Source organism: Schistocerca cancellata, chromosome 2 (assembly GCF_023864275.1).
Source record: "Schistocerca cancellata isolate TAMUIC-IGC-003103 chromosome 2, iqSchCanc2.1, whole genome shotgun sequence".
NCBI lineage: Eukaryota > Metazoa > Arthropoda > Insecta > Orthoptera > Acrididae > Schistocerca > Schistocerca cancellata.
This window is the reverse complement of record NC_064627.1, coordinates 397,836,822-397,861,858: the sequence shown is the minus strand read 5'-3', so window position 1 is coordinate 397,861,858 and position 25,037 is coordinate 397,836,822. Positions and strand designations below refer to the sequence as shown.

Below are 25,037 nucleotides of genomic sequence, written 5' to 3'. Positions count from 1 at the left end.
AGTAGAGTGGTTTGGAAAAAGCTGCTATAGAGGAAAAGATACATAAAACGGGAAGGCTACATGGTATAACCAAAGCCTATTTCCACAAAAAAATGCCTGCATAAATAAGGAATTAGCAAAATCAGAGTGTTTATATCCAAGTAAATGTCTAGCATTAAATTATAATTTAGATAAATTGGAAATACTAGAAAATCAAATCATTAGGAACATATCAGGCCCACAAAAAATATGGGAAGTTGGAAATTACTTAGTAATGATGAAATTAATCAAAATATAGATAACATGTCATAAGTAATTAGAAAAAAGGAGACTGGTATTTTTAGGACATTTATAACAAATCAAAGACAGTAGGTTAACTAAAAAGATCTTCAAATATTTGTGGGGTAAGAAGTCTACATAAAGTTGGACCCATGAAGAAAAAATTATCTAGAAAAAAATATAAAAACTGAAAAAACAACTGGTAGTAGTATTTTGGGAAATAGTATTGAACATGGAAGGATTCCATGGTGGAAAAGTGAAGAAAACTGGTATGAAATGCTCAGAAGATAAGAAGAAAAATTATGCTGGACACATGGAACAGTACGTGAAGAAAATAAGAGAGTAATGAATAAGAAACTCAAATTGGCACATGGATCTTAGATGGACCACCCAAGAAGGAAAAAAACTGTTGTGCAACAAATTTTCTCTATAAAATATATTTTCAGAGAAAGTATGAAGTATTAGGTTGGCGTGTAAGTTTGTAGCAGTTTCCCATAAGTTTAACTAAGGCAGTGGGTACACATAACAGAAACTTTAGTCATCAGTAACATATACCCACCTTCAATATTTACAACAGTCTGCCAATGCAGGGATAGCTTTCTGATTCTTCCACTGTAGAATCACGTGGTTCTAAGGCAAAGAACTTGTTGAGCCTTGTTTGGAGCGCATTTTCATCTGGAAACGAAGTTTGTTGAAGGTTCTTTGATAGCAAGTAAATAATGTGAAAATTTTAGTGTGTGAGATGAGGTGTATAAGGTGGGTGCAGAATGACTTACAAACCCACCTCGGTGAAGAAAATTGTAGTACACCACACCATTGATGTTCCACCAGATGCGTAACATTATCTTTCTGGATGCACACAGGTCTTTGTGTGTGGAGTTGCTGCTTTGTTTGTGCTCAATTGTACCTTTCTTTTCCTTATGTTAGCCTAAAGACACAATTTCTTGTCGCCAGTAGTGATACAGGATAGAAATGCTCAGTGTTGTTCATGAGACAATTGATGATGGGCAAGCAGAGATGCACCCACTGATTTTTTGATTTTGGCTTAGAGCAAGCAGTACCCATATACCCAATTTTTGACCTTTCCCCATTGCATGCAAATGTTGCACCATAGTGGAAGTATCATAGTTCTTCCAATCCATATGTGGCATACAGCAAACCAGTGCTTAACAGTATTGGTTAAAAACAGTCTTGGTTGCAATTTTAGTTTTTTATTTTTCAACTACGCATTTCACCTTACTTAGGCATCTTCAGGTTATTTTAATTTGGTATTTCTCAGTCAGTGTAGCCGAAGGGCATCGTTGAATATATCCAGCCAACATCACCTTTGTTAAACTCAGTAAAAACTTTTATAAATGGACACAAGTGACTCCAAGACCTGCATAACGCGTTCCCGTTCACAGGAGCGAGTAACAGAATAAGATGGGGCTCAGGTAGTAAGCATAATGCTGTGGTGCATTGGACTGGACACTGTCTTGGAGGGAGAATATAAAAAGAACATCAACAAAACTAAAACAAGTGAAATGGAATGTAGTCAGAATAAATAAAGCAACGCTGAGGGAATTGGATTAGGAAATGAGACACTAAAAGTAGTAAATGAGTTTTGCTGTCTGGACAGTGAAATAACTGATGATGGCCAAAGTAGAGAGGGTGTAAAATGTAGACTGGCAATGGCAAGAAAAACGTTTCTGAAGGTAAGGAAGTTGTTAACACAGAATATAGGTTTAGTGTTCTGAAGGTATTTGTCTTGAGGGTAGACTTGTATGTAAGTGGAATGTGGATGATAAACAGTTGTGACGAGAAGAGAGTAGAAGCTTTTGAAATGTGATGCTGCAGAAGAATGCTGAAATTGAATGGGTAGATCATGTAACTAATGAGGAGGTACTAAGAAGAACTCAGGAAAAGAGAAATTTGTGGCCTAACTTGACTAAAAGAAGGGATCAACAGATAGAACATTTTCTGATACATCAAGGAATCACCAATTTAGTATTGGAAGGTTAGTGTGCGTGTGTGGGGAGGGTGGATTGCAGAGGGAAACCAAGAGATGGGAATATAGTAAGCAGGTTCAAAAACATATAAGTTGCAGTAGTTATTTGGAGATGATAGGATAGAGTAGCATGGAGGGTTACATCAAACCAGTCTCAGACTGAAGAGCACAACAACATGCCATGTGAGGAAGACTATTAAAAATTTGTTAGTAAAGAAGAAGAGTATTGTATAATTATGTCATACTTATCTGAATGCCAGCTGAGACACCTGGAACCTTATGTTGCTCATATTTTTCGTAAACAGTTGAATGACTTAAAAATGTAAGTCTTTTATGATATTAGAATGTAATAAATAGTACATAGTGGAAACCTTCAGTATCCATTAAGTAGCATGTTGTTATTCATTCTAGATAAAATGGAATAAGATTTATAAAAATTAATATGTTTTTCCTACACCAATCACAAGACTTAAACACTGTTGGTTCCTTCTAATAAATGAAGAAAATTAACTACTATATTGTGACAAGCCCCTTTCATTTATTAATAAGTTATGACCCAAAAAGGATTTTTACAGGGAAACTACAATAAATTAAGCTAAAAAGTAATTCTATGTAGTAGACAGCCTCAGACAAAACACATAGAACCAGAAATTTCTTCATCAGACAGTTAAGAGAAAAGGGTTGCAGGATATGGCATTAACCATAAATTAATTAAGAAAGCCATGTAAGATCCTATGTCACTGCAGGTGAGGGGAAATCAACAATAAAATATTATCAACAGACAAAATTGGAAAATATGAGAAATTTGAAATAACTGAAAAGGCAGTTGACAAATCAAAGACAAGGAGAAGGGACTGAAATCTGAGATTACATGAGCCAAAGAAAAGAGCAAAAGATGAAGAGAGTGAAAGGTCACAACAGAAGTCATAATAGAGAAAAGACACAAAGAATGAAAAGAAGAAACTGTAGTTGCTAGTGATGAATAGCACATTGGGAGGACAGAGTGGGTGTAGATAAGGGGGGGGGGGGGGGGGGGAGATTAGATAATTACAGCAATGATCGATACAAGGTAATGATATGAACCACTGTCAAATTATATACCAAGTTTTCAGCTGCATTGTTCAGAGATACAGGGGCAAGGAGAATGAACACAAATTGCTGTTTTACTGAGACAGATCTTGAAGTCTTACCTTTTGACAAATACTGCATAATCTGTTTCTACACATTCATCTTAAATATTAGTTTAGTGTGTATCATGACAACACAGAAAAATGAGCAGTGATTGCTTGTCAGGATGTGAGATTGCCCATATTACATTGGTCACCATAATGGTGCTCATCACGCTTTGGGGATAGAATAAATATGTAGATGACTGCAGAAGATTTACATATACAAATAATACACAAAATCTCGAAAAGGGCTATGGAACTGGGGGTGGTTGCTCATTTTCATAATTGAAAGAAATACTATGAGCGAAACATTTTGTGTATTACTACATGTGACAATTCTTTTGGTTGTAGACCTACACAGCTTTGTGATTTTAAATATCAGAAAATAGTTCCTTGTTTTAGCACTGAAGTGAATTCTTGACTCTATATTCCTGAAAATAACAAGTTTTTGCTTACTCATGGATGAAGTCCACAAAATTTACTCATGGAAGTGAAGCATAGGAAGAGTAGATTATTAACAGCAACATGGATCCTGTACTTTTGCAAATCACAATTACAAATGGTGGAGGGCAGTAAAGAGGAAAGGGCACATACAATAGATTAATAGGCAAAACACAAATAGAAAAATAGATCAGTCACATCTATTACATACCATTGTCTTTTTTGCCCTTCATGCAACATCTTAGATTTAGAATCACGTATTGTTCCCTTAGCTAGTTTTGATGCTTGTCTGTACCCTGTTCTACTTTTTCTCCCCAACTCTATATAATTTTTTTCACTATGGGCTCTGTAATCATGAGCTTCTATTTATCCATTTATATCTCACTTTTATTGTGGGCAGAAATGATAGCAAGAGATTCTGAACCAGTTATATTGCAGTGAAAGTAAATTAGGACTAAAGAATTACTTTTTTCTCAAAATTTGGTTTTCTGCATTAGATCAGATGCTTCTAACTGAACCAACCCACTTGTCTCAGATACATACATGTAATTCTGCTATCAATAGTAACACTCTGTTTAGTATCTTAGTAGAGGTGATAAAGCTAAAATATTAATCAAATTATTATTTTGATTATATGTTCTTATAGCCAAATTAGTATTCTTCATTATCCCTATTTACCTCTCCCATATGTCCCAGTTTGCTGTATGTGGTTAATATTTTTGCCAAGTACTACTTTAACTGAAAGAAATACATTTTTCTTAAAGTGTAAGAAGCTAAAGCACATAATTTTTTTAAAAAAAAACATTAGAAAGATTTACTAACAACAGAAAATTCAGGATTGGATAATGACAGTATTATGTAAAGAATGGATTGCTACTCACCATACACTGGTGATGCTGACTCGCAGACAGGTACAACAAAACGACTATTAGCACATCCAAGCTTTTAGCCAGAAATGGGCAACATATGCACACATGTTCACACAAACACAGCTCACACACAAGTGACCACTGTCTCTGTCTGCTGGGCCTGACTGCGAGCAGCTGTGCGTGATGGGAGAAGCAGTCTAGGTTGTGAGGGTAGCTGAGGCAGAGAGGGGGAGAGGGAAGAAGAACAAGGTACGGTGGGGAATGGGAAAATGCTGTTTGTGGGAGCATACATGGATGAGATGGGCAGAGGGTGGGACAGGGCAGCTAGGTGCATTCGGGAGGTTAGACAGCAGTGAGGATGGGAGCGGGGGAGAGGGGGGAGGAGGGTGATAAAAAAGACCATGGGCGTGCTTATGGAATAGAAAGGGAGTAGGAACAGGGAAGGGAATGGGTGAGTGTGACACAATGTCTGAGAAAGGTTGAGCCAGGAGGGTTACAAAAATGTAGGATATATTGCAGCAAGAGTTCCCATCAGCACAGTTAAGAAAAGCTGGCATTCAAGGGAAGGTTCCGTATGGCACATATGGTGAATCAGTCATTAAAATGAACAGTGTTGTGTTGGTCAGTGTGCTCAGAAACTGGGTGTTCCAGGTGTTCTTGACCACAGTTTGTTGGTGGCCTTTCATGCAGATAGACAGCTTGTTGGTTGTCAGACTCCCATAGAATGAAGTATAGTGGTTGCAGTTTAGCTTGTGTATCACATGACTGATTTCACAGATAGCCCTCCCTTTTATGTGATAGGTGAGGCTAGTGACTGGACTGGAGTAAGTGATTGTGGGAGGATGTATGGGACAGGTTTTGCATCTGGGTCTATAACAGGGATATGAGCCCTGGGGGAAGGAGCTGGGAGAAGGCGTCATATAGGGATGGATGAGGATATTGTGTAGGTTCACTGGGTGGCTGAATACCCTGGGTGAGGGCAGGGAGGATAGAGCACAGGACATTTCTCATTTCAGGGCATAACAAGAGTTAGTCAAAACCATGGCAGAGAATGTGATTCAGTTCTCCAGTCCTGGGTGGTACTGCGTCAAGTTCCTCTGTGGCTGCACAGTGGGACTTTGGCAGGTGGTGGGTGACTGGAGAGATAAGGTACAGGAGATCTGTTTCTGTACGAGGTTGTGAGGGTAATAACAGGCTGTGAACGCCTAAGTGAGTCACTTGGTATATTTCAAGAGGGACTACTCCCATCATTACAGATGTGATGGCCATGGGTGGCTAGGCTGAATGGAAGGGACCTCTTGGTATGGTATGGGTAAGAGTTGTGAAAGTGGAGGTATTGCTGTTGGTTGATGGGTTTGATATGCAAGGAAATACTGATCTTTGAAGTGCAGGTCAACTTCAAAAAAGGAGGTTTGTTCAGATTCAGTGATGACATCATCTGGATCTGGATTAAGGGTGTGGACACCATACCCACATTCTCCAGAACCTCAAAACGTCTATCGTATTCACTTCACCTGGCCCTCCTCAACCCAACAAGCCACCTACTTTGATGCTAACCTACACCTTAAAGATGGCAACATCAGTACTTCTGTCCATATTAAACCTATGTACCATGAGCAATACCTCAACAACTGCCACCCATTCCATGCCAAGAAGTGCCTTGCATACAGCAAAGCCACCCCTGGCTGCCGCATCTCTAATTATGAGCAGTCCATCTTGAAATATACCAAGGGTCTGACTGAAGCTTTCAAAAACCATAATTACCCTCCCAGCATGGTACTGAACCAGATCTCCCATGCCTTATCTCTCCAGTCATCCACCACTTCCCAAAGTCGCACTGTCCAGCCACAGAGGAGCATTCCCCTCATGACTCAGTACCACCCAGGACTGGAGCAATTGAATCACATTCTCTGTCATGGTTTCAACTATCTCTTGTCATGCCCTGAAATGAGATATGTTGTATGCATTATCATCCCTGCCCCACACTCACTGGTATTCAGCTTCCCAATGAACCTACACAATATCCTCATCCATCCTTATATGATCCCTTCTCCCATCCCCTTGCATCATGGCTCATATCCCTGTAATGGACCTATATGCAAGACCTGTCCCATACATTCTCCCACCATGACCTGCTCCAGTCCAGTCACAAATATCACCTGTCCCATCAAATACAGGGCTACCTGTTAAACCAGTCTTGTGATCTACAAGCTAAGCTGCAACCATTGTGCATTACTCTACATGGGTATGACAACCAACAAGCTCTCTGTTGACATTAGTGGCCACCAACTAATTGTGGCAAAGAAAGACTTGGACCACCGTGTTACTGAGCACGCTGCCCAAAGCAGCATTCTTCATTGTAGTGAATGCTTCACAATCTGTGCCATCTGCAACCTTCCTACCAATACCAGCTTTTCTGAACTGCCCTGATGGTAACCATCCCTGCAGTATACCCTACATTCCTGTAACCGTCCTTGCCTCAACCTTTGTTAGGCCTTGTCCATCACGCACCTATTCCCTACCCTATTCCCACTCCACAGCCTTCTTTTCCACAATGCACCCACAGTCTTTTTACTCCCCCCCACCCCCCACGCCCCACCCCCCACACCGCCATCCCCTTTTCTGCTGTCTAACCTCCTGACTGCACCTAGCTGCGCTACCCTCTGTCCACCCCATCTGCGTATGCTCACACAAACAGTACTTTACCATTCCTCATCCATACCCGTCTCTCCCTCGCCCTCCCCCTCCCCCTCCCTACCTCAGCTACCCCCAACACCCTGAATACTTCTCCCATCATGTGCAGTTGCTCACAGTCTGGCCCCAGCAGCCAGATACAGTGGTTATGTGCATGTTAGCAGTGCTTGCATGAATGTATATGTTGTCTATTTTGGAAGAAGGCCTTCTGGCTGAAAGCTTACATGTTTAGTTGTGCCTGTCTGTGTCTCAACATCTCTGGTATATGGTTAGTAGCGAGAGTCTATTCATAATACTGTCATGTACAACACACTTTCATATGTTACAAGAAACTCTGTAGTGTTTACTTGTACTCAAAATGGATTCCAGGGTGATTACTTTTGTCCCAAGTCTTGTTTGAAATGCCACTTGTTTTAGCTGTGCGTGTCATACTGGAAATAATGGAATCTATTAGGAAGAATACCCATCATTTGCAATGGATCATTTTCTGTTCTTTTTTCCTGTCATTTTCAGTAAATTTCCTTTATGATAGGTCCATTAATATACTACAGCTGCACTATACAGGCCATTGAAATTATTTTAGTTAATCATTTTTGTTAATGCAGTATGTACATAAATTTAAGAATTAGATCAAGTAACAACAGAATATAGGTATTGCAAGAAACATTCTTACTATTATGTGATGATCTTACAGCTTCAGGAGAAACAATGTTACTGATGAATAAAACTTTTCAGCTAGACATGTAACATATAAGTTAAAGCAACATAAGCAGTTTTGCATTTCACATTTCAGTCCAGGTAAAACAGCAACACACATCATGTTCAGATTTTCAGGAACCCAACATTTAAAAATTACAGTTGTTTAAGAATTGTAAAATTTTGTTCCAGTTATCACATTATTACCATCATTTGTGGCAGTTCAGACAATTCTGCATATATTGACACACCCTGTACTATCAATCACATATAATAATATATCCTACATTCTTATTAAACTATTTTACATACTATTGTACACCTCTTATATATTGCATGGAATGATGTAATTTATGGGAGATGACCCAGCAAAAACACTGTATAAAATAAATAGAGGCCATATCATGCCTCACATACTAAAATTGGCACCAATGGAATGCTGACATTGCTGTCCTATACAAGGAGGTTAGGGAATGTGTAACCTGCTGGTGTTAAAATTAACCATTTTATAATTTTTATTTTTTATGTTAACCCAGTATTCCTTTGCCTATTATTCTCTTTGAATGTGAAGTGAACCAAAAGTCAGTAATAATAAATGGAATCATATTCATGTGGCTTATTGCCAAATCACTTGAATCATTGAGTCATTCTCAAAGTATATTATTAACAGGTGCAAACAACTTCCTCTCTCTCAGAAATACCTTTACTTTTTTAAAATTTCTGTCAAGTAAATTGTGCTGTGTACATAATAATACAAGGAATGGCAATAACTCTCAAGCTTGAATATTGTGCATTCACTTACCTGTTTTGCTCCAAAAGTGAGTGATAATTTGTACATTTTGGAATAAATAACAGCTCTATTTTCTTAACATACAGTAATAGTTACTGAGTGTTAGTATTTTATTATGTGTGGAGTTGCTTGTTAAATACGCAATGGTAAAGTAGAATGGGAACATATACCTTTGCTGTTATCGAAAATTATGCAGTGCATCATACAGCTATAAATAGTATTGTGGCTTAAAGTCTTTAATGTAATATTGTTTGTGAATGTTAATATAGTTATCTAAATTTGATTTCAATTCTGGAAACTGTGTCACATAATGACACATTTACTCATTTGAAAACTCCAGCTAAACTGTAATATTTTACAGCTTCTCATGCAAAACTGTATTAAAATTTGATTCTGCAAAACTGTACTAGTATTATTACTGCTCATAGTTCTACAATATTTATTTATCCTCTTTCTTTGTGTATGTCTCAGAAATGAACCACAAGCAACAAAATGAAGAGCTGTTATTTCCTGCTATTAAAGTTTATGGGATTTGCCATTCTTTATTACATAATTTTGTGTTATAGTCATAAAATAGATTAAAATAAAGTGTAGTTTCTATGCAGTTTTCATATGTAGTGTTATTTTGTTTTAGTGAGATTGTCTTCTCAGATTTAACAATTTTGTTTAGTAGATATCAATTTTTTCATCAGTAAATTTTTCAATGGACTACTGCTTTCGAAAACATCAGAGATGTCTTGCAGTAAGTGGTAAATTATCGTACCTGAAGTGGTTAATTATCACTGAACAACCATTTAATAACAGATATTCTGCTGTGATGGGTAGTGTATTTTAAACCCTATTATTAATCAATAGTAGCTTGAGAACAGGTTTCTATACACTACACAGAAGTAATATTGATTAGTAGACTGGTGCATAAATAGTTATGGTCATTACTGCTAACCTTCCAAGCTTTTATTCTTCACTGGAGAGCATGCTCATATGCTCCATGTATATACTGTGTTACTGGGACCCAAACAAACTACAACATCAGAAGAGAGAGTGTAATGTGTGCCTTGTATATGCAATATAAAATAGATCAAATTTAGGAAGCTGATCAACAGCTATTTTTATGTGTCTTTCTGTTGATCAATACTTCTTCTGTAAAGTAAATACAGAGCTGTCATCATACCATTGCTTGTCTTCTGTTTACCAGTATCATCATCATAATAAATTCATCAATATTTATTACCTTGTCCACCAACATAAAAGTCACTTATTCAACAAACAGATTTGGTCATCTGCATCATAGACATTAGTAATGTTTTTCTTATACTTTTGCTACAGCATATACAGGTGACATTGTCACATTTGTTGTGATTTATTACAACTGCTCTTATGAACACTTTTATCCTGAGGGCTATAGAGTGAAACTTGTTGATGTAGAAATAATTCAAGGAGATTACTGCAAGGAATTGTATGAGTCCCTAACAGTTAATCTCAACCAAAACATAAAAACGATAATTATAATAACATGCATTTTTTTAAATTTTTCATTAAAACACATTCCATCTAACGATTATGAGTGCAACACATCTGACAGGCATAGGAGTCATTTTTCTTTTATAAATCAGATTATATGTTACAACAGTTACTGCAACCACTGACAGGTGGTCACCCTCCTTCAGGCTGGCGCAAGATGGTGGTCAGCTGTCGGATTTCATTGATGGCCTTGGTCCAGGTCAGCTTGTTGGCCGGCAAGTGCTAGGAGCACCAGCACTGGGGGACATACAGCTCAGCATGTGCTATCAGAAAGGCTACCTGGAGGTAGAAGTTATACGAGCCCGTGGATTGCAGGCTAGGCCTGGCTCGAAGGTGTTGCCAGGTATGTATTCATGTAGTTCTTCTATATTATGTACAATGTGTTGGGTATTATATTGTGTATAATGTTCTTTAATTGTAATGTCAACAACTTAACCAAAGTAAAAAATCTATGTTGTAATTCCGTTCACCAGTTTAAGAACTTTGTCATTCAGAAAATCGCAGTGTGCATTATACCATTCATTAAATACAATACAATTGCTGCTGAACCCACAAGATTTTCTCTACCATTTTTACTAGCCAAGTCAGTTTCTTCATCTTTTACTTTTTATAAATTTATTTTTCCGAAGGTGCTTCTATTCTTCATTCTACAGGTACATATTAGATTCATATTACAAACCATTTACTAGGTGTTACATTGTGTACAATCTTCAATCAAAGAGAAATGTCAAAATATTGACCAGCATAAAGAAGCAGTGTGTCACTTCTGTTAATGTTTTCTTTTGAAACTGCCATTTGAAAAATCACCGTGCATGTCATACATGTACTAAATGTGGTAGAGCTGTTACTGAAACCACAATGAACACTGTGTTTACTTTTCTAATCCAAACCATTATGGTATTTCAGTTATCTCCACAATTTTTAATTAAAATAATTTTTATTTACAGGCACAAACATATTTCTGTTTTCGATTACTGGTTCTGACCATCCCAGATACCCATTTACAGATTAGTGTGCAACACAGAACGACCATATGTTGTCTTTCTGTTCAGTTCATAAGTCTGGTGATGAGAAATGATTTGGCTAGAAGCAGCATTCTGAAAACATAAATATTATTGTGTTCATAAATAAAAACTATTTTTACATATGTAATAGTCACTGTTATCTGCAAATCAGACAAAGTTCTTCTCTGTATTTTACTTGTCTTTCTTTTGAAAGATTGTTTCTATTATGTGTTCCAGAGTACTCATACTATCAATTTTCCCACATGCTTTAATATAATTTTTTGTTCATGTAGTATTCTCCCATTTGACTACAATTTTGTCTATTTATCGTATCTTTTCTCAAGCATCATCTGCTGGCTACCATGTACCATTCATCCAGGATAAAATAAACGTATCTGCAGTTGAGTCACACAGACAAAGATTTGAGTCACCATGAATACTTCTTTGTGTGTATTATGCAAATATGTATGAGAAAGCAGAATGATTTAACTGACATGTAGACATCAGTGCAACTAATATAAAGTTTTCTCTGTTGAAAAGGTTTCATATACGAAATGTGCATTGTTGAAGTTGTGTATTTTTTAAAATCATGTGGACAACTGTATGATACATTTTAACATTGCTTCATGTCACAAACACTGACGCTCCTCATAATACTCTACAGCAGTGGTTTTCAAAGTGTGCACCAGGGTACACTGGTGCACGCTAGAACATTTATGGGTGCACCCTGTAATGTTATAGGGAAAAATGTGGCCAAATATAAAAGGACATATAGCTACTCAATTTTATCCATTTCACAACAGGTATAATATGGAATGACTCGTTAAGTTTTGTTGAATAGATCAGTTTGGTTAAGGAAAAAGGGTGGCTTATTCTTCTTTAGTGTTGACAGTATTTGGAACATTTTATGCTGACTGTCTTCACTCTTCCATTGCTGCTACTCTTAGCTATCTAACAGTAGCGGCTGTTTGGGAACTGGGCAAAGGTGTTACAAAATAAGGAGAGATGATAAAGCCACTGCTGGCCCATCGAGGTCATCCCTTACACCACCAAGAAATGTAAGGAATTCTAGAGAAAGTGTAATTCACAGTGGGGTGAGAAAAATATTTATTCAGATGGCAGAATGCTGTAGTTTGGAGAAACAGAATGGTCAGATAATTGTCACATTGCTACAATCATAACAATATGCAGTTGTGGGAGTGATTGATTCATTCAATAATGAATGTAACTGTATTTATAAATGTAACATTTTATCCATGGTCAAGTTTAGTGTGTCCAACACACTACTTATTTGATATGTTGTAAAAAACTTGCAGTCCAAGACTGCAACCATGGACTGCAAGTTGCATGCTTCATGGGCACTCATAATTAATAAATGGCTCAAAGGCCGTTTTCTTCCTTCCTTGCACTAGAACTGCATGACAACAGCCTTACCTTAATTTCACAATTTTTGATGGAAATAATGTGCTTTTAGTGAACTCTTTTTACTTTTGTGTGTAAAATATAACTATCTTAGTCACTGGTCGGTACCTGGTGCACAAGCATCAATGGATGACTAACACTGGTCATGAAATTTTCCTAACCATCTCCCCTCTTACCACGCTTCGTTCTGTAGGTGCCGTGCAAATTATTTTCACACGCCTCATTCTGTGCCTTCTTTCCATAACCAAGTCTCTTGATGCCTTTTGGATTTCTAAAAATAAAAATATGTGTCGATATCTAAAAAGGCTTTGAACATTTTACTTCAAGTTTTGACGTCATGTTTATGCGAATTAGGATTTTCTGCCCTCACCACAATTAAATGTGAAAGGAGAGGAACTCTTCAGTCTATTGACAAGGAAATGAGAGTTTGTCTTTCAAGTATATCTCCAAACATTGAAGAAATAGTGAGGACACATCAGGGCTCATGTTTCTCATAAATTCTAGAAAGAGTAGACATAAGGTACATTTAATTTTTATTGCTTATTACTTTTCTCTATAATTTGAACTAATCGTTAGTTTTATTGCATTATTTCATTTCAATATCTTTCACCTAATAGTTTCTCTTGCCTTTCGTCTTGAAAGGGTAGCAGGCAACATGGCACTCAGCCATCACATTTGGGTTACAATCATGCTTCATGAATCTTTCACATTTTTTTATACAAAAATTATTTGTTCATATTGTGATTTTTCATTGAGATAAGTTGTATTTTCTGCAGTTTGGACGCAAAATTCAAAATAAAATGTCTTAATTGTTATTTTATCACAGTATTTATTTCCTGTATTGACTGTTGTAAAATATTCCTCAGAAATGTGTATATAGTGTGCCCACAATTATTTGTAGCCCTTTACATTTTCCCGAAGCTCAAAAAGTTTGAGAACCACTACTCTACAGTAAGCTTATGTGTTATCAGTGAAGATGTGCTGTCCTGAAACCAGGTCTGCTCATTACCAGAGTAATACTTAATGAAAAAATTATTTTTTAATGATGGAAACTAGCTGGTTCAAGCTGCCAGAGCTGGCGGTCATGTGTGCATGATGTGTGCTTTTTTTGTGTGAATGAATGGTGTGTGTCTCTCTTTTTTCTGATAAAGGCAGTGGCTGAAAGCTTATGGGTAAATGTCTTTTAACTGTGCCTGTCTGCAACATAGTGTTATCTTTATGGTAAGTAGCAGTCAATCTTTTCCTACATTAAATATTTAAAAAAAAAAAATCCTATCCAAAGCAAATATAGCCAAAAACTGATACAGCTTCTGGTCTAACAGTTACACAGTAAGAAATAAAGTGAAAGAGAAAAGAAAGAAGTAATGACTGAAGTAATACTGTGTTTAACATTTCATCAGTTGTTTTGTGAGATGTAACATTGAGTGGTCTGACTGTAATTTTAGATTTGCTCTTATCAAATGCTAGCACACTGTCTCAAAAATTTCACCACCTCACCCAATAAAATATCTGAGGTGTTTTGAGTTGTAAATGAATGATAATGTAACCTAGGCAAGAGGGTTCAATCATATACTGACTGCAAAAGAAAGTGCTTGAGATGTATATGGGCATATAGGTGGACATAAACACAAAGTATGAGCATTTAGGGATAGGAGGAGCAATTGTGGCAGTTTCATCACCACATGCAAAAATAAATGAAACATGCAAATTAATACTTCAAATTAACAAGCAGTTCATGCATATACAATTTATTTTATAGATTAGTGTGGCGTCTTCTGTCATCGTCCAGCACCATGACATGGGCGAGTGTTTGAAAGTACAGTGCCACGAAACTTTCCTGCTAGATGCCAGAGATGCTATACACAAGCGACATTTGTTATGTGATTTACCCTTTGATTGTTGATTTCTGTTACACATTCCACTCCTTGGTGAAGGTGTGAATCCAAGTGTGTTAGATATGGAGTAATTTACTGTACTGAACTTTTCTCACACCTTCGCATGAGTTATTGATTGCAGTGTATTATTAAACCACAGGGTTTCGTTAATAAATTATTACATCAAGCTGAGACATGCCTACTTCCCTTATTCAGCCTGCAAGCACACACAGATGTTAAAACCACTGATCATGCTAATTCAAACCAATACTGACAATTAGTATTAACAGGATTTATTTTATTTTCCTTTAAGCTTACACTTTAAGCTTAGGTGTTCACCCTGATCACCAAAACAACAAAATTTGTGTGAAATATGTTGTCTGATACACTTCTTTCCATGAGAAACATGAAGAAAGTTCAGGTGGCTGAGTTGACTGTGTCATTGTTACTTGATGTAAGTTATATGTTGTTGCAAGATGATGAAAGACCTCTTCAAGGATTACATTTGAAGTGTCATAATTATGATAACCAATTGGGTAATGTCTTAAAGCAGTTCTCTAACCCTGCCACATTCCTCAATAATTTTTCTTCCATTAGATGGCACATTAAATGATTGTACATCAGTTGTAGCAATTTGAATTGTGCATGAATTCTGTCCAGGTTAAAGTCTGCTGTATATATTATATAATTTAAGGATTTGGGTGAGGAGCTGTAACAAGTATCTCTTTAAGATGGGATAGCCACTACAGATCCTCTTGGTTGGGCACTTTGACAACTCTCATTCAGAAGAAGGTAACTAATTTCAAATAGGTCTTTTGTAAATCTTTGTTTTTTACTAATTATTCAGGAACAGACAATGCATTTGTGTATTTTATTCTTGCAGGTAATTTCCTTGGCTATGAGATATTTGAATCTTTCAGGTTCTCAAGTTATAGAATAGTCTTTATCTTTTAGTGCATCAGCTGCTTCCACCTGTCCTAACATTCACAAGAGTTGCTTTTGTAATGTCCGCAGCAATTTGACTCTGACTGCACTAAAATTTACATTCTATAGATATCTGACTAATTCTTAAACAGTTCCATAGCAAGTGTGATACAAAATTACCCTCAGACTTTTTGAGCCACTTCATGTGGCCCCGCAATATTATCTTCTGTCTTCATATACAGAAAATAATTCAACTAACAGTAAGAAAGACACAAAAATACATTTACATCTTAAACATGAAACCACAAGAACATGGCACACTACCCACATTTAGTTAATTTGACAGAGACAGAACTACACTAGAAAGAAAAAATGCTCTTGGTAAAATGGTTGAAACACTGTACCAACATCAAAGTAAACAACCAATACATAGCAAATCTCACAACAGAAACTGAACACATCCTTACACGTGAAGAACAACAAAATAATTGTGAAATAAACATATGACTGACAAAAGAATTAATAAGAAAAGAAAGAAAAGGCATAATAAAACAAACACAGCAAGTGCACAAAAAGAACTACCAAACAGAAGCAGTGACCATGAAAAGGTTTAAACAACAACATGCTAATAACAAGAGTGGAAAAGAGAAATGTAACAGTACTCATGGACAAAGAGCAATACATCACAAAAACCAAGGAATGCATAAATACCAACACCATACAAAATCTGAAGTCAGATTCAACTACACAATTCCAGGCAAACCTGAAATGAACATTTAAAAACATTGAACATGTGCTCATGGACAAACATAAATACTACATAACACAAAAAACCACAAGTACCAACACTCCACAGTCAACCAAAGATACATAAACATGGTATGCCAGTGAGAGCCGGTATTAACTTCAATAAAGCCCTAACATACCACATAGCCTAACATCTCCAAAAGTTAATTACAAAACACTAGAAAATAGAAAACAACAGAACCATGATAAACACAGAAAACATAATAGAACACATCCAGAACTTACAGGCACTACACACAGCATCACTGATTTCATTCAACATAGAAAATATGTGTAACACCATCCCTGTCACAGAAACAATAGCAATCATAGAACAAAATCTCACATCCTACAGCAACCCCACCATAGAAGCAATAAAAGAAATAATAAATATGCTCTGACTGACAACCGAACAAAACTACTTTCAGTTCAAAAATGAATATTGTCTACAAAGTGATGGAGTGCCCATGGGATCCCCACAATATCAGGAATATTAGCAAAAATTTTCATCAGTCATCTAGAAAATCAGATATTTGGAAAGATAACCACTAATGAAAGTTTCAAAATCATGCATTTGTACAAATATGCGGATGACATTATTTGTCTTGTAGATGAGCCAATTGAAAAAATTGATGAACTCCACTCAGAAATCAATAAAGCACATCAGAACATAAAATTCCCACTTGAAAAAGAAAAACAAAATCAAATAAATTTTCTTGGCATAACAATAGAAAAGAAACTGGCAAACATACATTTAACACTTTAGAAAACCAACAGCCACAAATACAATAACACATTCCACATCTAATCATCTGCACAACCAGAAGCTTGCAGCATTAAGACATTTGTTACATAATTAAACAGTCTCCCACTCAACAAGATAAACTATGGAAAAGAAAAGAGTATGATACACATGTAGTTCACGGGCTCAATCAAAAAATAAAAACACAAATACGAAACAAACACATCACTTCCAGAATACAAGAGAACTCACAAGCTGCAAACCTACAAACACACACAATGACAAGATTACACGGAAAAGAACCAGATGGTAAACTATGGCTTATACACATAAATTAACACACAGAGTTGCAAACATCCTAAAGAGACAGGGATTCCAAATAGCATATAAGACTGGGCAAACCCTCCAATCACACCTAAGCCAACCAACTATCAAGAGGGATAAATTCCAGTGATCAGGAATATATAAACTTGAATGTCAAAGTTGTGAGGCAGTATACATAGTCATGACATGCAGGAATTTAAAATGTGGTACAAAGAACATATCAGGTGTTGGAAGTATGAAACAAACCATTCCACATTTGCAGAACATTTAAAACACCATAACCACCATTTTACAAACATGGAACAAGAAATGAAAATAATGAGAATAAGCAGCCCTGACAAACATCTTATACAAATCAAGAAAATTTCCACATTCAGAAAGCCTTTGCTGAAAACAAACATGTGCTAAATGAGCAAACACACATCAGTACAGGCTCCCTACTACACTTAATAAAAGAAATGATAAGATAAAAATTGTCCCTCTCTCTCTCTCTCTCTCTCTCTCTCTCTCTCTCTCTCACACACACACACACACACACACACACACACACGCACACACAAAGCTCACCAAAATAAATATTATATCACACCAAAACACATACATACTCACAAATGCATACACTAACAGATGACCGATACTTTGAAAATTACACTCAAAAGTTGGTAATAGCAATCGATCTTTAGCAAAAACATCTGACAGTTGGCAGCACAAACCAAAACATTACAACAAAACAAGTGTTCAGCTCGTAGTGCTGTGAAATGTGGGAAAAAAGACCCACTTTACTGTTTTCAATTTTGTGGAAAATGGTGCTAGTTTAATTTACATATTTTCACTCATTATTGTCCTGTAGAAATGTCCTCTTTAGTACTACAACTACAATAAGTGAAGTAATTATTTAACAATATGAACAAATAGCTGCAAAAAATTTATTTCTATTTGACATGGCTGCTTCCACAGGTGGCCCTGCCACTGATGGTGTAGGACAAGCCTATGACAGGACTGGAATGAGAATTGCTGGGTGGGATGAGTGGACAGGTCTTTCACTTGGATCTTCCCAGGAATATGGATATGATCCCTATTCCAAGGGGTTGGGATTTAGAGTGACATAGGGATGGACTAGGATGATGTAGAGCTTGGATGGGTGATGTAATGCCACTTTAGGATGGATAGGAAGTGTCTTGAGCATGATGTCCCTCATATGAGGGCATGTTGATAGGTACCCAAAGCCCTTATGAGGAAGTGGTTTAGTTGCTCCAGTCTGGGGTGGTATTGGTGATGAACAGGACACTCCTTCTCTTGGGGGTGGGGGGAGGATTTGGGGTTGAGGGAAAATAACATGGGAGATCTGCTTGCAGAGTAGGTCAGGGGGTAGTGCCTGTCTGTGAAGGCCTTTCTGAGACCTTCAGCATATTGAGCTAGCGAATTCTTCTCACTGCAGATGCTTTTTGGCCAGGCTACATGGGAGGGTTTCTGTGGTGTGAAAGCGATGGCAGGTGTCAAAATACAGGTATTGTTGGTGCTTGGTGGGTGTAATGTGGGCAGAGGGGTGGATGGAGCCATCAGAGAGGAGGAAGTCAATATCCAGGTAGATGGCAAGCTGTGTTGGACAGGACCAGGTGAAGCAGATGGGTGAGAAGGTGTTGAGGCTGCAAAGGAATGAAGATAGGGTGTCTTGGCCCTGAGTATAGATCATAAAGGCATGATCAATGAAACTTAACCAGACCAGGGGTTTTGGATTTTCGGAGGCAAGAAGGTTTACTCTAGATTCCCCGAAAACAGGTTGGTATAAAAGGGTGCCTTGTGGGTGCCCATGGCTGTCCTGCAGATTTGTTTGTATACCTTCCTTTCAAAGTAGAAGTAGTTGTGTATTAGCATAAAGTTAAAGTGAATGAGGTAGTATGTTTGGAGTCTGAAGGACATTGGAAAAGTTAGTGTTCAGTAGCAGCAAGACCATGAACATGAGGGGTGTTGGTTTATAGAGAAGTGGCTTCAAAAGTGATGAGTAGGGATTCAGGAGTTGAAGTGATGTGGGTGGTAGAGAGCTGGTGAAGGAATTGGTTGGTATTATTGATGTGGTTGGCTAGATTTTAGGCAATTGGTTGTAGGTGTTGGTCAATGAGGACCAAAATTCTTTAATTGGGGTACAATGGGGCACATGGATTGTTGAGTTTGTGGGTTTTGGGGAGCATGTAGAAGCTGGGTGTGTGGGATGTCATAGGGGTGCTGAAGGAAATGTATTCAGTTAGTGGAGGAGTGTTCTGGGAAGGACTTAGTGGAGTGTTGGTAGGGAGTTTTGAGAGATGTAGCAAGTTGAAAAGGTCAGCTATGCAGGGTGTGGGTGCTATAAGTGGTTGATGTGGAGGAACGCTGTGCGTAGGATTGGGGTTGGACAGTGATGCCCCAAGGTGGCAGTAAGATGTCAGAAGGCTGGATAACTTATGGAGGTCATGTCTGGAATGCTCTTTCAACTGCTGGGGAGCAAGGGATTCAGAAACGAAATGTATGTAGTATGGGTTGTACAGTAGCAGCGTCTTGTGTATGTAGCAGAGGTGGTTCTGGGGCACCTGTGCCATGCAGATGTGTCTTTGCAGTACGAGATTTTGAGAACCTAGGACTGGCAGAAGCTGAAGCATTGAAGGTCTTTGTGCGAGGAATGGTAGGCTCCAGAGAAAAAAAAATTGTGGTTAAGCTGTTGGGGCAGTGGGTGTAGGAGGGGAATTGGGGGTGAGGGGAGGGGGATGGGTGGCAGGATTCCATGGTTTAGGTAGCATTTAAGGAATATGATGTGGACTCACGTTTAGCCAGGGAAAGGGATATGTTTTTTAATTGATACAAAAAGAAGGAGCACGAATCCATTGTGGCAGGGATGGCATTGGGCAAACGGGAATGAAGTGGAAATGGGTAAATGAAGGTGTTAGTTGGTTGTAAGTGGAGCTGGATAGTGGAAAATATGTGTAAAATATGCAAAGGCATATAAAAACATGCACAAATACACTCAAACACGTAAAAATATGCAAAAACACATGAAGCTAGGTAAAAAATGCACAAATATGTAAAAAAAACGTACAAAAACTTGAGAGAGAATGAACGGATGAGGTATGGAAGTAGTATGTTTCGATAAGTGAATAGAGGGGGAAAGAATAAAATGTGAAAATACATGAGGATGGAGGAGGAAATGTGATCAATAGGAATAATTATAATTATTGGTGGGAAGAATCTGGGGCATGAGATGCTGCGCCAACAGCCCCTGAGCTCACATAGCAGTGTGTTGTGCATGGACAGGATTGTTGATGCTGTGTGGCTTGGAAGTTAAAGTGTATGGGAAGATGATGAAAAAACTCAAGAAAAAGAGAAAAAATGAACACTGAGAAGAATAATACATTAGAGAATAGTAACAAATGAAACCAGAAGATTACAGGATGGAACAAAAACTGTTAGGTAAAAATTAAACAATGAAAACTACCAACTGGAATATCATCAATATTAGGAAAAGGATAGATTGCTACTCACCATATATATGATACATTACATTGCATGCAGGCACAACAAAAAGACTGTTACACATTTAACTTCCAGCCAAAACCTTCTTCAGAAAAGAAAACACACACACACACTAGGAAGCAGATTTCACACACACAAATAACCACCATCCCTTCCAGCTCGAACAGGCATGAAATTGTCTCAAAGAACAAAAGTAGTAATCTGGAATGGGGCAGGGATAGCAAGGTATCAATTGTGTGTGTGTGTGTGGGGGGGGGGGGGGGGGGGAGTGGTCTCAGGCAGAGCATGGGGGACCTAAATGGAAACAAGACAAGACTGCCAGGTGTAGCATCAGAAGGCTGTACCACAGGGTATTTGGGGATGGGGTGGGGGGGGGGGGGGGAGAGGAGAGGGGAATGCGAAAGATGGGTGAATGAGTTGGCAAAGGGTAGCACAAAATGAGGATAAGGGGATGTGAGAAGGGAGAAGGTGATAGGACTGAGGGGGCATAAACTGTTGGGTGGAGGGTGTGGGGATAGTAGGTCACCATATGTTGAGGCCAGGATAATTTCAGGAGCAAAAAATGAGTTGTAAGGATAACTCTAATTTGCAAAGTTTAAATATGATCCCTATGCCAAAGAGTTGAGATTAGGAGTAGCATAGGGATTGACTAGGATGTTATGGAGTTTGTGTGGGCAATGGAAGACCACTTTAAAGGTGTGGGAAGAATCTTGGGTAGTATATCCTTCGTTTCAGGGCATGATGATAGATCATCAAAGCTCTGACAAAGGATGTGGTTCACTTGTTCCAGTCTGGGGTGATATTATGTGATGGTCTGGATACTCCTTTGTAGCCGGTTTTTGGCAGTGGTGTGAGAATTCTGGCTGTGTGAGGAAAAGGGTGTAGGAGATCTGTTTACAAACTAGGTCAGGCGGATAGTTCTTCCTGTGAAAGCCTTGGTGAGACCATCAGCATACTGAGCTAGAGAGTTCTTGTCACTGCAGATAAGCTATCCCCAGGTCGACAGACTGTATGGCAGCAATGTTTTGGTGTTGAAGGGACAGCAGCTGTTGAAATGCAGGTACTGTTGGTGGGTGGTGGATTTAGTGTGGAGAGACGTTTGAACATAGCCATCAGAGGAGGAAATCAATGTCCAAGAAAATGGTACATTGGGTTGAGGAGGTCCAGGTGAACTGGATGAGAGAAAAAGTGTTGAGGTTGCAAAGGAATGAGGCTAGAGTGTCCCAGACTTGAGTCCTGATCATAATGATATCATGAACAAAACTGAACCAGATCAAGGATTTGGTGTTTTGGGAGGCTAAGAAGGTTTTCTTTAGATGGCCCATAAACAGGTTGACACAGGAAGGTGCCACTCAGGGCTCATGGCTGTGCCATGAATTTGTTTGTATACCTTCTCTTCAAAGGTGTAACAGTTATGTGTTAGAACAAAGCTAGTAAGTTGAATGTGTTTGGAGCCTGAAGGACATTGGACAGTATAGTATTCACTAACAGCAAGACCATAATCATGAGGAATGGTTGTGTATAGGGAAGTGGAGTCAGCAGTGACAAGTAGTGCTCCAGGAGATAAAGGAATTGCAATGGTGGAGAGATGATGAAGGAAGTGGTTGGTATCTTCAATATGAGAAGCTAGATTTTGGGCAGTTAGTTGGGAGTGTTGGTCAATGATGGAAAAAATTCTATCAGTTGGAGCACAACAACCAACTACAATGAGACACCCAGAAATGGTGAGTTTGTGGGTTTTAGGGAGCATGTAGAAAGTGGATGTGCAGTGTGTAATAGGGGTGAGGAGAGAAATGCATTCAGGGATGGATTCTCACTGAGGCCTTCACAGACAGGTACTATACCACTGTTGAGTGTACAACCTATAGGAGTAGTGTTCTGTTTCTTTTTAATGTGGCCATTTGTTTCCTGCATTTCTGCACACTTGGGTAAGACTCCATCAACGCAAGTGAAGTTCAGTTCATACAATAATTTTTATTATTTAGAAATCACACCAAGTACCTATAAGCAATTTCTGGAAGCTTTTTTTGCAGCTCAAAAGGATTTCATTCTTTCTCTGGAATCTGCCTTCTATTCTCTGTCCACCCACTGTTCTGCTTCTGCTCATCGTGGAAGCCCTTATGGTTGTTCGTCAGTTATCTGTACTTTAAGCTGTGAGAAATATCAATATATCATCCTCATTCAGTCCAATGACTTTGAGGTCTTTCCTTACTTTCATGCAACATTTAATCAGATACTGTGTGTCTGTTGTTCATCACATTAAAAATCTGCTTCATTTGTTGAGTTGCATTCATCTTGAACAGATCTCCATAGAACTTTAGTCATTATATCCTTATTGTCTCCCATCAGCCATTCATTATCCCACAATCTCTATTGTCTGCCTCACACTCTTTACTGTCCCTCTGTTGTCTTAGGAGCCATTATTTTCTAAACAATCTTCGGCTCGTACTTCTCAGCTTCTGTAAGTCCAGCCTTCCATTTCTTTCTGAGGCATTCAATGTGATTGATATCATAATGTGTTGGTTTCCAGGAAAAATGTGAGCTGCATAGTTAAGACCTTGGAAAAGTTACCAAAAATGATAATATGATTGTTTCTCTTGTTTAATGTTGTTAGGACTCTGACAAGTTATCATCCCAGCATTTGTCCAAAGTAATTTAAGGAAATCATGCAACACCTAAATTATGGGAGCTAGATATAGATTGCAGCCTCCATCCTCCAAATACATGACGTGTCTGTTTAATAAAAGTGCAGTCTCATTTAATTTATCACTGTAGTACAAGGGTGATTTTATTACACATTTTTGTGAAGATGTTATTTAATAACATAAAAAGCTAGTGCTACACTGTGGTGCTTCTCTCAATACCTATTATTGTGTACATGATACACATATTATTCCTTTATGAGTCATTCTCGTATCTGCATTTTTGAACTGGCTCCTGAACCACACATTAAAGGTAGGCAGTAAAAAACCACTATTTTGTGTCATGCTGACTTTCATTATTGCCTTGTTTGACATCCTGCTGTGAAATTGACTGTGAGGTAGAGCTTGACTATTGAGGTAATCAAGTACTCTGCAATCTCTATCTAGCTCCCATAATTTAGGTGTTGCATGATTTCCTTAAATTACTTTGGACAAATGCTGGGATGATAACTTGTCAGAGTACTGTACACCACTGAATGATACTATGGAATTCACTGTAGGACTTGCTTCCTACAGGCTTTTCTACTGTGTGATTTGTTTACTGTGCACATATTATATGTGCAATCTAAAAATACTTTTTGCAAAGTGGCTGATGGGAGTACTTTAATAATTAAAAGATATTCATTGGTGTTAACTGAAGTTTGACAGCTGCTAATGTGAACTAGCAGACAACAGCATTTAGCCCAACTCCATCTAAAAGAGAAGAAGTGGTGTGTCAAATTAACAATTGTTGAAATACTGTGTGTTATTATTTTTAATCATATTAATTGTTAACATATTAGACCCATTAAATGTAGTGTTACCTTTTGTCTAAAGTTGGTAGTGGTCAGAAAGGGGTTAATACATGTCACCAGAATTTGGTTTCAGTTGATGCATCAGTCACCTCATCAAGAGTCTTCTTATAGAACACATACGCACTGGTGGACCAAAACATTATGACCAATGCCCACTGCAATGTTGGATGCTGCCTGGTGGCATTGCAAGCAAATGATGCAGTAAAAATGTATGGAAGCAGAGCAGGCACAGACAGGGGATCACACTAGTGAAGATATAAGCTGCAAATGGTGAAATCCATTTAAATAAGTGACTTTAACAAAGCCTGTGAACGAGTATCTCTAAAACGGCAAATGTTGAATGTTCACATGCTCCTGTCATGAGCATCTTTAGAAAGAGGTAGGATAGTGAAACTACCAGCAGGCACTAAATGGTTGGATGTCCATGACGCTTCACAGAATGTGGGGTTTGGACGCTTCTCGGCTCTGTAAAGTAGGGTAGATGGATATCTATGGCACCTCTGCTGAAAGAGCACAATGCTGGTGCACACACAAGTGGT

At 38.1% G+C, this 25,037-nt stretch overlaps 1 protein-coding gene across 1 annotated transcript in view; it reads left to right on the top strand.

Moving 5' to 3' along the window:
• LOC126161827 (regulating synaptic membrane exocytosis protein 2) overlaps positions 1 to 25,037 on the top strand; it is a 1,269,779-nt gene that overhangs the window by 990,091 nt on the left and 254,651 nt on the right. The window contains 1 exon segment of the mRNA XM_049917929.1: positions 10,554 to 10,768. Within this exon segment, the coding sequence (XP_049773886.1) occupies positions 10,554 to 10,768 (215 nt within the window).